The sequence below is a fragment of the Motacilla alba genome, chromosome 4 (assembly GCF_015832195.1).
Source record: "Motacilla alba alba isolate MOTALB_02 chromosome 4, Motacilla_alba_V1.0_pri, whole genome shotgun sequence".
In the NCBI taxonomy this organism is placed as follows: Eukaryota; Metazoa; Chordata; class Aves; order Passeriformes; family Motacillidae; genus Motacilla; species Motacilla alba.
This window is the reverse complement of record NC_052019.1, coordinates 60,515,113-60,527,449: the sequence shown is the minus strand read 5'-3', so window position 1 is coordinate 60,527,449 and position 12,337 is coordinate 60,515,113. Positions and strand designations below refer to the sequence as shown.

Here is a 12,337-nt window from a genome sequence, read left to right as displayed (position 1 = left end):
CCTTTATAACACTGGCATTTGCTGGTATGGCTCTGCTGCATGTGAGAAGAGACATGGCTGGAAAAAGCTTTGTAGCCATCACTGAAAACCAGGATACTGCTGCTTTGTTCAGGAACTGCATATAAGTGGGATGCAACCTTTTTTTTTTTTTTGGTTTCCTTATAAACTACTCTAAATAGAAATAATTCTCTTCTGGAAATGGATGGAATGTATATTTTGACAAGTACAAAACTGTTTTAAATGTTCACTAAATACAAGGAACATCTTGGTATAAAAATAACAGACCCTCCCACCCACTGTCCCCTCTTTACATATCTAATTATAAAACGGTACAGTCATTTCAGGTTCCTAACATGAAACAAGTATTGTGGATGGCATTACATACATATACAAAACATTTAGATATTTGACATCTGAAATAAATGTATACATTCAGAGCAAACAAGCATCTTGATCTGGCTATTGTGTTCAATGATACTCAGGACCAAGAATGAAGAAAAACACAAGAAAGGGAAAACACTATTACTCTTTTTTTTTCCTCTCATTTCTTTTTCCATTCACTACAGAAAGAAGTACCTTCCACCAGTTCACAATTAAAATGTTGGAGAGAAACAAGATTAATTTCAGATGGAATAATAAATAATCCGTTGGCTTTTCATTCAAAATCCACATCTTTCATTTCTTTATTTCTCCCTTTAAAATACAGCTCCTGCTTAGAAGGGTGTTTCCTTGAAAAATAAATGGGCAGATAAAGAGGGTAAGTGGGTGTCCAGTCCAGCGGGGTAAGTGGCACAGCAGCCCTCACCCTTGCCCTCACTCTCTGTCCCCACCCGCAGCTGCCATCTGCTTCACAAACAAATCCTCCCTGAACAGTCCATCTGGCATTCCTCATTCTCTGAAACTATGAATTAGTTCAGGTAACAGCTTGGTAAAATGAAAGCAGTGCTTGTTTTGGATCAATTTCCCCTATTTAAGAAGCCTGTGAAAGCAACACCTCCCGCCTCCTTTTCCCTCAGCCCCAAACTACTCCCCATTGTTTCCTGCTCATGCTAACCAAGTCGATTCACTGCCGTCATGCTGCCTGCCCCAAATACACTCACACGTTTTTGCATCTACAAAACAAATGAGTCCACATGGGCTCAGTGTTCATCAACAAAGTTCCAGTCCCAGGGTCAGCACTAGCCACAAAGAAGCTTGGCTGTCCCAAACTGCTGGAAGCCCGTGGCCTGCTTTTCACCAAACCCTGGAGCTGAACTTGGGCAAGCTCCCTTCCCCTCTCCAACCTGCTCCAAGAGATACTGGCAGCACAAAACACAGGAGAGGAAGCAGCACTGTGCAAGTTCGATCCTGTGATCTCCTCCCCCTGCAACAAAGGCTCACCCTTGGAAAAACACTTGTGAGATGGGCTGGGAAGGAACAGGCTGGATTTCTCTGCCATTTTAGTCTTGTGAAATGGATGCACCCCAACATCAATGCCCTTCTTGTAATGACTTCCTTGGGATTTGATCCAGAGGTCATTAGTGAAATCCAAGGGACCACTTAACATAGGTGATTTCAATAATTTCTTTTTCCAAATTGCCTCTATAAAGCCTTTTTCTTTGTGCCACAATCTCCCTCAAATAAAAGGCCTAAAAATGGCAACTGCTTCTGATTTCACAACAGTACAGTTTCCATACTCACATCAATGCACTTTTAAAGCATACACATCAATTTAATTCTATAGAGTGCTTAAAGAATGAACTGCAGTGCTATGATAGTCCTGATTCTAGTTTTGGGGCTCTAAAGCAGTCAGAAAATGAAAAAGCCCAAACCCTCAGTAAATGTCAGATCTGTATCCCCACCAGAATAGGTGAGCTGTGGGGAGGGGATGTAGAACTGATGCCTTGCATATGGGCATGCACACATCAGGTCGTTTGTGAGTGCAAAATTCTGCCTGTGCCTATGCATCCTACCTATTGAACAGACCTTTGGGAAGGCAGCTTAGTGAAACCCAAGAAAATCCAAGCATACTCTGAGTGCAGTTTTCTGTCTCACCAGGTTTTGTCCTGCAACCCAGCCTGAGGGATAATGAGCCTCACTAAGGCAAATGTTTCTTCCACCTACCACTTGCTCATGGAAAAGTGCTTCAGATGACAAGACAGGAATTGCTGGGAGAAGAACAGGACCAACTTAATGACACTAGTGTCTTTTCCTGGGAGCCACACAATCCCCTGGCCACTACCCATGTGCAGGAGATGCTCCCCACTCAGTCATGGCTCCAGCCTGCAGAATTGTATCCGTGAACACTTGCTTGTCAGAGGGCTCTAGAGGATTTTGTTCTTTCCTGGCTGCATGCTAAAGGCTGCTCTCCCTTCTGAACAGCCAGTGCTGCATCCCCAGCAGCTGAGCCCCACCTACTTAATGGCCAGGCTTAGTGGGCAGCAGTACCAAGGTGTGCAGGGGCACACAGATATACAGAATTAAGGCTTTCATACCTGTTACAAACACACATCAGGGGGTCTTAACATTTACAAAGCACCTCAAATTCCCAAGGCAGTTCATAGGTTATTATATGCAAAGGATATTGTCAGTTAGGTCAAGCTTCAGGAAAACATTTCTTTTTGACACAGGGGCTTAATTATGCTCATAGAAGACCTGTTGAGAATAATGCAATTTTGGTGCAAGTCCAAAATTAATTGTGTTTTTTTAAGAAGGATGGAATAAAACATTTGCTTAAGTGCTTTCCTAAGTTCAGGCTTCAGTGATGTGTAACCCAGCTTTGCCCTTATCATCACTTAACAGTGCTCAGAGCTGCAGAACACCTGAGGGCAGGGATGGAACAACATCTTCCCTGAGTGAAGCTGCAGGTAGAACTGGGAAAACAAAACCAGAAACACTCCTGACCCAGATTTGCTAGGATGCCTCTTCTAAAAGGCATGTCACTAATTGGTGATATGTCAAAACCAGTCACCCAGCTTGGCACCCTGCCTCTTGCTAGTGGCCACCTGTGGGCCCTGAGGGACCAGATCGAACATGGGATATTTAGGAAAAGTGTGTGCACAGCGCAAGACCTCTACAAAGCTCCTCATTAACTCTCAGAAATACATGCAGGGTCTGAATTACCAAATCCGTGATGCCTTTTTGAGCACAGCTCCCTTTAATGATTTTCCTGGGCAAAGGACCCAGCTCAGTATCAGCTGGGAGTTTCGCCTCCTGCCTTGCTTTTCCACAGACTTTGCTGGTTCTGCTGTGCCGTGGGTGGTTCTGCTATGGCAACAGCTAATTGGTCAATCTGTCCATTGAGATCAACTTAATTCATGAAATAAAATGAAGACTTTGTGACAGTTCCTCTGAAACCCAAGCAGTTTGGCCAGGAGTTCTCTGCCTGTGTGCTGAGCTACAGTGTGCACACGTGAAAGGTTCACTGACAACTTGGACATCGTGTTTGTGATGTTCCTGGGACGTGTAGCACTCAGGCTCCAGTGCTGCAGAAAAAATTGTACCAGTGTGTGTGGACTTTCTATTAGGAGCCCTGACTGTATATAACCAGCCTCACTCCTTCCCCTGCAGTTGTTTGAAATGAATTTCATTCCTGGATCAAAATTTGATGTAAGCACCACTTAAATCTGATTTCAGCATTATTCACAGAGTTTAAGTCGAGCTGATGCAGTACCTTGTGCAAACTCTCTTGTGTAGGGATCCATTTCAACATATGGTCTTTCCCATAGCAGCAAGGAATAGAGAAGACATAAAAGAATAAGGAAAACAAGATTACAGAACCACAAATGTTGTCAAGACTAACTTAGTGTACCCTCTGGAACAGTCAGTAACTTTCTTTTTTAACCAAGATTTCCAGCTGCCTCTAGCTATTCAATTCAAAAAATATTTTCATTCCAACGGCTTCTAAAGATGTAAGAGCACATTTACGGGTCATTTTCATATAATCACAGAATGGCTTGGGTTGGAAAGGATCTTAAAGATCATCTAGTTCCAAACCCTCTGCCATGGCCAGGGACATCTTCCCCTAGACCAAGTTGCTCAGAGCTCCATCCAACCTGGCCTTTAACACTTTCAGGGATGGGGCATCCACAGCTTCTCTGGGCAACCCTTTCCAGTGCCTCACCACCCTCACAGTAACATTTTTTTTCTAATATCTAATCTATATCTGCCTTTCAGTTTAAAACCTTTACCTCAAGATTACTCTGCAATTTAGGGACTAAGAACAAAAAACAAAATTAAATTAATGTTTAATTAGTTCTAAATGGACAGAGGAGCATGGAGATTTTTTTTTCCTTATTTCTGTACTGAAGAAGCAAGTCAGACAAAATTTTAGGAATAAACACATTTGTTCCTGAATAAAATCTGAAAAACATAAATTTTGGCTGGAAGCTGTTTTTCACATTTCAGAAGTAAATTCACGAGGAGATTAAATGCAGTGAGCCCCAACAGCTGTATTTTGAGATGCCGCCATGACACTGCCAAGTCAAAATGTTTGACCTCTGCATGAAATTTCAAACTAAGATGAATTGTTGATTCTGTGGACTGACTCAGGAGGCAGTAATGTGATTCAAATCATCTGACTCTCAACAGAAACTATGTATTCTTGTGTAACAGTAAGCTTCTTCACAGTTGAGTATTTTGACTGAAAAACCAAATCACACACTGAACAATTAACAATGACCTCTTACCTGGAAAGCAGAGCTCAGGACGAAATAAATCATTATGTCGGGTCATTATTATTTAGGTGTTTTGATTTATATTAGTTCTTTTATTTTCAAATTCCCTCCCCAATATATTTTGGTATATGTATCTGTATACAAATTGCAAATATTCTGTTATGCTTCTGAAAATATTGACAGGGACTCTGGAGGGCAACAAACCACATGAACTCTTGCTAGATAACAAGCAGACAAAAACTGCTGTCAAAATGTAAGAAATGAAACACGCTAAGGGAAAAGACCCAAAGCAAACCGGGAATTAAACATTTCAAACAGCTGCCTCTTGCTCCCTTAGCAATTTCTGACACTGACAGCAGCATCTCCGGATCCTTTGTAAGTATACTGTCACCTGCTTAATGCAGAGCTGTTAATAAGCAGCCTCTGGAAACCTCTCAGATGCTCTTTTAGCCCACTGATCTGGTTTTGGTCTGTAAAATTAATAAGTGATGTTATGCTAGATCTTTTTTTCCAGCTGCTGAATTGTCATTTGGAGGAAGGACGCAAATGTACTGACACCTGTAAATAGCATAAAATACAGGACAGGACTGCATGGATGGAGCGATGCTTTAAGCTCTTCTTCCTCTCCTTCACACTGTACAATACTTGTCTAGAACAGAACTTTAGGTAAGTGACAAACTAATGCTGTTTTAACCCAGATTTCTGCTAATTCAGAGCTCTCTTACAAATAAAAGCCTTCAGAATATACCATTTCCAAGCCTGCCACTTAATGAAGGCAGGTGTTACATTAATACAGGGTGCTGGTGCATGATCCTTCTGAAGCCAGCCACATGTAATTCATGCAGAAACAACAAGGCAATGATAAATCCTGGTCAGATCATGAAGTGATCAATGAACGGGAACTCAGGTTTCTGGACTGAACTCTTGAAAAAGCTGGGGTCAGTCAATAAAAACAGAGTGTCCATCCATAACAAACTATAAACAAACAAACAAACAAAATAAACATATGCCTTTTCAAAAAACACAACAAAAATTTGATTGAACAAGTGTAAAAAACACTCAAGCTGTCATTTCAGTTGCATGTTTATGAGCCCCTGGAGAGTTCCATGAGTGCTCTTAAGCACGTGGGTAAACTGGAAGTGTCCATCTCCCATGTGAACCAAACGAAGTTGGGTAGATGATGAAACCGCGTCCAGGCAGACACAACAGTTGCTATTGCTTTTCATGACCATCTCAGCATGGAGTGTGCAGGAGTGACAGTGCTCTGGAGGCATATGCATGACTGGTCCAAATCCCAGAAAGCTGACTCGGTCCCTACCTGTGACCCTCCCCTGTAGTTTAGTGTTGGATCTCTGTTTTTCAAGATTTCACCTCTTCGCAGTCTTGATCAGTGGAAAGCTCCACATCAGACAGTCCAACCTCCATTGCCATAATCAATGAAATATCTGAATCACTGCTGACTGCTGGCTCCTGTTCATCTGTGAGGGTAGAAAAGACAGGAAAAGGTCATGTCTTTCTGTTAACGTATTAATAATTTTTAGTTCTGCAGGTGGAATCCGGAGGTCTTTCTGCCACTGAGATTGTGATTCAATTACAAACTTTGCTCTTATTCAATATTTGTCTAAAACACTTCAAAAATATCCCAAAATTCAAGACATTCATAGTAAAAAACATGATGAAAAGGAGCCTGGATGGGTAACATTTTCTTCTCTTAATCCTCCCAGGGCTTTTCATCCAGGTCCTTCATGAACTTCCTCCCACCATGCGAGAATTTCCCTCCCGGTCCCCTTTCACTTTCTCAACGTGGCATCAACCCTACTCTCCCCACACAGATAGCAAGCTAATGACAAAGCCACAGGCACCTGGTAGAGCAACTCAGTTGCTACTCAGTTCATCAGGAAAACATTCCCAACAGGAAAAAAATCTGTCTAAACTCTCATTAAGTGACAGAATCTCAGAGGACATTTTTAAGAGGGTACTACTCTAATGTAGGGACACTGGCACTGGACAAGGACAAAACAAATCCAGGACTTTGAACCAGCCTACCTGCTTTCTCAAGTGGCTTCTCTCATCCTTTTCTAGTCTCTTTAAATTCACTCTTTCCTCTGATTTGAAGATACCTTGCAGATTCTTGATCCAGGCCAAAGGGATCTACCTTAATGCACCATGACCCCAAATACACTAAGAGTTGTATTGTTGACTTCTGCCAAACTGCAAATCACATCGTTGGAAGAGCAGCTTGTTTTTGTTTTGATCCCACAGCACTTACCATGTGTATATTTAGCAGCAAATAAAGCCAACAGATTTTAAATGACTAAAAGCTAATTTTCTTCCAAGAAAAATCAGGAGAAGCAAAGCACACTAGGGAGATTTTCAAAGGCACAAAACCCTCATAGGTGGCTGAGGCCCTGTGAGAAAAATTTGATGGTTCATATTTTCAAGTGGTTTAATTACAAAGATGGTGTTTATACTGTAACAATACAATGTACTTAAATCTGTGGCAGTTCTTCCTTTACGTATTTTATTTTTCAGACAATAGAAGTAGAGCCTGATTGATGTTAAAAAGTCTAGAAGTTGAATATCTAAGAATTAATAAGCAAGAAACACGACACAGGAGCCAGGAAAATAATAACTCCTCACAGTTTAATTATTCACTTGAAGCTAAGTGAGCACAGTTAATCACCTTTCAAGAGCAGCATGATTTTTTTAAAAAAAATTAAATTTTAAAACCCCTGCATGTGTTTACTTGTGCTGGGATTAGACCTCATGTTCTGCAGAGAAAGCTTGAATGGGGTCTGCATTATTCAAACTGAAAGAGTCAGTGTTTTCCTTCGCAAATCTTCCCAGTTTTCACCCTGGATTGCTTTTATACTTCCTTGATTGCAAGATAAATAATTAATGCACACAACATTTTTACATCTCTATCTCTTTTTGCTCTTTCAATATGACATTAGTTAACATTTCAAGGTATTGCTTCTGACTATAAATGCTTCCACCAAAGGTGGAAAACGTATTTACAAGCTGAATGATACATCCTGCAGACTTCAGTGGTCTTAAATGACATTAAGCCTTCAGGTGAGCTGCTAGGTCCTAGAGTTCGTCAGAGCATCTCATACACCTCCAACACTGAAAGCATAATCTTTAGTGGTAACAGCTCCCTGAGTCAGAATAATGTGGTTTCAGACCACTGGACTATTTATCATTCCTCTATAATTAATAGGATTCTCAAAAACAATGAAAATTATGCTTAAGAGCAAGTTTATATTTGCAAGACAGAGCTCCTGAGGTTTAGCCATGCTGAACAGCCACTTGGAGCACTCTTGAGAGACAAGGTGTTTTCCATCTGAAGTAGCTGTGCAGAAGAAAAGGACTGGCTGAATAGTGACAGCCAGATGCATGCTGAAGAGGCAGGCAGAGCTGCCAACACCAAATGTCAGAGCATCCAATGAACAGTGTTTAATAATGCTGAAATGTTATTTCAAGAATTGTTGTTTCTTGCAGGGTTGCACAGCAGAAAAAAATACCAAGTTCAAGACAGGCAGATAGAACAGGACCAGATCTGCAGCTCATATACCTAATATCTGATGGAGGTACAGCAGCACACACTCTCCAAACCAGCCAACTCAAGTTTTACTTTACAAATCCTATGCAATTATTCAAATTCTTGGACCTTAGTCTTTGCAAACTGTGGGCTTTTGTAGTCTTCTTTGGAACTGAAGCGCAGGTTGTCAGGAACAAGGAATGATCCTAAAAATGCCTATGCCTATGCTCTGGCATTGATTTTCCAGCACTGTGATAGTACCTAGAAACAGAAGCACTCCATCTTCCTTGCTTGCTACCAGTGTGGCAGTTAAAAATCCTAAAGCTACAGCTTTGGCAGAGTGGGGAAAACAACTTGGATATCACCATTCTTACACCTTCCCTTTCAGGAAAGCACTGCCATTTCTTTGGAAGCTGTAGGCAACATAAGGAAATTAATACATCCCTCAGCATTACCTGCTGGGTCCTGTAAACAGGAGTCCTGCTACCGACCCCAACACACAGAGGATGAAACTCTGGGAGGCTGCAGAAGTTACACCAGACACAGATCAGCTGTAGGTAACTGGCTGCAAGGTCTACAAACTGCCTCACTGTGGCTCCCCCACACAACACAGGCTTGCCAGACTGGGCTGGTTTGTTTTGTTGGGTTTTTTTTGGCTGGCTGCTCAATAACACAAGCCAGCACAGTTACTGTTATTTGTCAAAGGTAAGCAAACCTCAACTACGATCCAAGTGCCAGGAACTTAGCCTGCGTTTTGCATCCCTGCCTTGCAGATCCTGTTTATGATGACAAAGCTCATACAATCACACAGCTTCTACAGGAGATGCCTGGCTCACTGTTAACAACCTTTTTGCAAGTTTTTAATTTGCTGTTTTCTTAAAGCCCTGAAGTCAGATGAGGATCTCAACTTTCAGTGAAGATCTCAGCTTTCACTTAAAAATAAATGAAGCTTAAGAGACAAAAAGGAAACTAAGTGTTTTAAAAATTAAACCTCTATTTTCTAGAAAGATTTTATGCTGGAATATCTGACTTGTGATTTTAGATACTTGAAATTGGCAACCCTGACTAACCACACACACTGTAATACTTCCACTGTGCTTTACAGCACTTCTTGCCACGGGCAGAAAGCCTTTTGCTTAATGAAGCAAAAGGCACATCTCGAGCTGCTTTCCAGCCAGAGTGTTAGCGCCTACAGCAGGGAACTGTAGACCTCCCTGCCACATTCCGCTCATGTCAGGGAAACATGATACCCCACACCATGCTGCCTGTCCAGACAGACTTTCTCCACTCACTTGTATTTCCTGACACGCATTCGTCTGAGAGGTGAAATCAACCAAACTCCTTCTTTAGCCAACATTACTTAAAATCAATTACACTAGCATGGGAAGAATAGCACCAGGTAGATTTGGAAGTGGCCTACACAAAGGTGGTACAGCTCTTGCTTCTTGAATAGTGCATCAAGTGAAGCTTACATTTGAATATTAGTGCAATCAAACAAGGATGAAAATAGCTAATTACTCTGGTGTGTTGAAAACAGTAAGATTGCACACTAGTAATAGTTATCTACTGCTGCTGCTATTCATAACCATTGGTGTAAGTCTGTAGCTGTTGTACACTAATAAATATTCCAAAAGAAAGAGGTCAGACAATGGGTTTCTAAGAATTTGATACTGCTTGCGAGAGGCTTGGAAGGGAGCTAAGCATTGAACAGTGAGTGAAAAGTGTATTTACAAACCCATTCCTCTGGCAAGCATACAGGCATGGGCCCCAGCTGAGATATAGCTGCAATGACCCACTCAAGGGTGAGAAACAAGCTGATGAAACTCTGGTGGACTTTGCATTCGTGGAGGCCTCACTCCTGCTCACCACTGTGCCCCTCCCGAGGAGCCCACATCCCACACTCTCCTTTGATGTCCCTAGGACACAGACAGTGCCATGGGGCTCTCCTGAAATTGTTCCAGCTTGCCCCAGAAGCTGAGTTTTCCCCCAAGCTCATGGAGCTGTAGAAGCCCATAACTGGGCTCAAATGTCAATAAGCAATTTGCATCCAGGAAATTAGCAGAAAAATGAGACCACACTAAAATGTTAACAACAAAAGCTTCTTGGCATTAAATATATGTAAGGTTTGTCTAAGATGGCACTTTTTTCCTTCTCCAGACCTTTGGGTAGCTCTCTGCTATTACACCCATTTGAGATTAAGCAGAGAAGTACTACTGCTCATTTCACATCCTCACTGTAGCGAAATATATCTTATTTCAGAACTCTTCAGTTTGTGGAGACAGATTTAAACAAAACCATGAAATCCCTGGTGTGTGTTATGCTCCCAGATCTACACAAGTATCTAAAATGCATGGATTACCATGAACCTTATTCCAGTCTAGGGCTCACTTCTTCTAAGAAAACATTCAGATGTGTCTAGAAGGATTTTGCTTCATAAGAAACCAGAAATGTGGCCATCTCCTAGAGCTCTGAGGACCTGATCAGAAAATATATCCAGAGTCACTAGAGGCTTTGATATGGGATCTTTATCAAAACACATTCTGCTCAGCTTGAAGCCACAGAAGAATGCCATTGTAAGCAATGCTATTCAGATTTTGTTTCCAGTGTAAGAACAACCAGGATACAATTCATCACATTTGATTTATGAGAGAGACGTATCTAGAGCCCTCTATTTTCCTTTGTCTGTCTAAGAAAGCACTTTACCATTACAGAGTTTATTGTTACCTCCTACTATGGCCTTGCCATTGCATCACTTGGCTATTTCTAGTCTAAGAGGACGAGCATCTTATGAAATTATTATCTCAAATGGCAACTCATTTCACAATATAAATTAAATTTATCACTAAGACCGCTTCTTTTAAAATTACTACTGATTGTTAAAATTATTCTCAAGTTAATCATCTCACAGTTCTCCTTGGATCATTTTATAAGTCTCAAATTCCTTCCGTATCATCTTGAGAATTGTAACACTTTAGAATGGGCCATAACTGCACTAACATAACATAAAATGAAATACATGTTAAAAAAAAGGCCTATAAAATCTCTAATGCAAAAGAAACAGTGGGGATATGTTTGAGGAGAAAGGGTTATAAAACCCCTTGCTACTAATGCAGTCCTGTACACAGTGGCTAATAAAACAGATGAAGAAGTTTGGCTGGCTACGACTGAGAAGAGAGCACTGGGGAAATATTTTATTGCTGTTCCCTAGAATCAGAGGAAGATCTATCTCAGCAGCAAGGGGAACAAGTACTTGTGTGGTAACTGCTTTTAGAAGAAAAGGTTAGAGTCATTTTTGTAAATAACTTAAGCCAGAGCTCTGTGAATGTACTAATGGCAACAGAGCTTCTTCCAGGAGGTAAGCAGATGATGTCTGAAACATTTTGCAAAGAATATCCAGACATCAGCACACAGGGAAAGAAACACATGCCATGACCTGGCAAGATTAATTCAAGAGGACACTTCAAAAATATGTTTACCTCCACCGAACACCTAGAGATGTGATAGATAGGTCTGGATATGACGTAAAACACTGGAGGCTATCCCAAAGTAAACGTTTTTCTTTTTCCTTACTACTGAATAAAAGGGCAACAAAATGTCTTCCCTTAATCTTTTTCCAGGGTATGTGGTTTGGGAGAAACTACAGCATCTCTTAATGAAAAACAGCCAAACACATGGTTCCTTGTCTTTAAACATCCTGCAGTATGAAGGGCTACCATCATCATCATCATCTGGAAATCACACCCCAGTATCTCAAGCCAAACATCAAAATTGAAAATTTATTAGTGATATAACTAATTTTCTGAAACCTAAATTTGGAACGTCGTACTTAAGCAATAAACTTTAACACCAGTTACCTGAGAAGACATTTTGGGTTTTGGCAAGACCAATAAACTGATTTTCAGAGAGAGTGCAGAAAATATCAGCACCCAAATGCTTTCTCCAAAAGAAAGAAAAAAATGTGTCCAAATAAGGGTAAATAACACCAGGAAAAGACAGTAAACACATTTGCAAAAAACTGAGCAAAAAAAAGGGGCAGAACATATACCAGATGTTATTGTATGGAAGTACGTGGGCCCAAGTGGCTAGAAAAGTAAAACTTCTTTTTTCCCATTATATATATATGTGTGTATATCTTTAATGA

General features: G+C 40.9%; 1 protein-coding gene across 1 annotated transcript in view; it reads right to left on the bottom strand.

Annotated features, from left to right (window-relative positions):
* Positions 1-4,043: 4,043 nt before the first annotated feature.
* RNF150 (ring finger protein 150) overlaps positions 4,044-12,337 on the bottom strand; it is a 111,333-nt gene continuing 103,039 nt past the window's right edge. Inside the window, exon 7 of the mRNA XM_038134553.1 lies at positions 4,044-6,133. Within this exon, the coding sequence (XP_037990481.1) occupies positions 6,015-6,133 (119 nt within the window). The 3' untranslated portion in view covers positions 4,044-6,014. The remainder of the gene's footprint in view (positions 6,134-12,337) is intronic.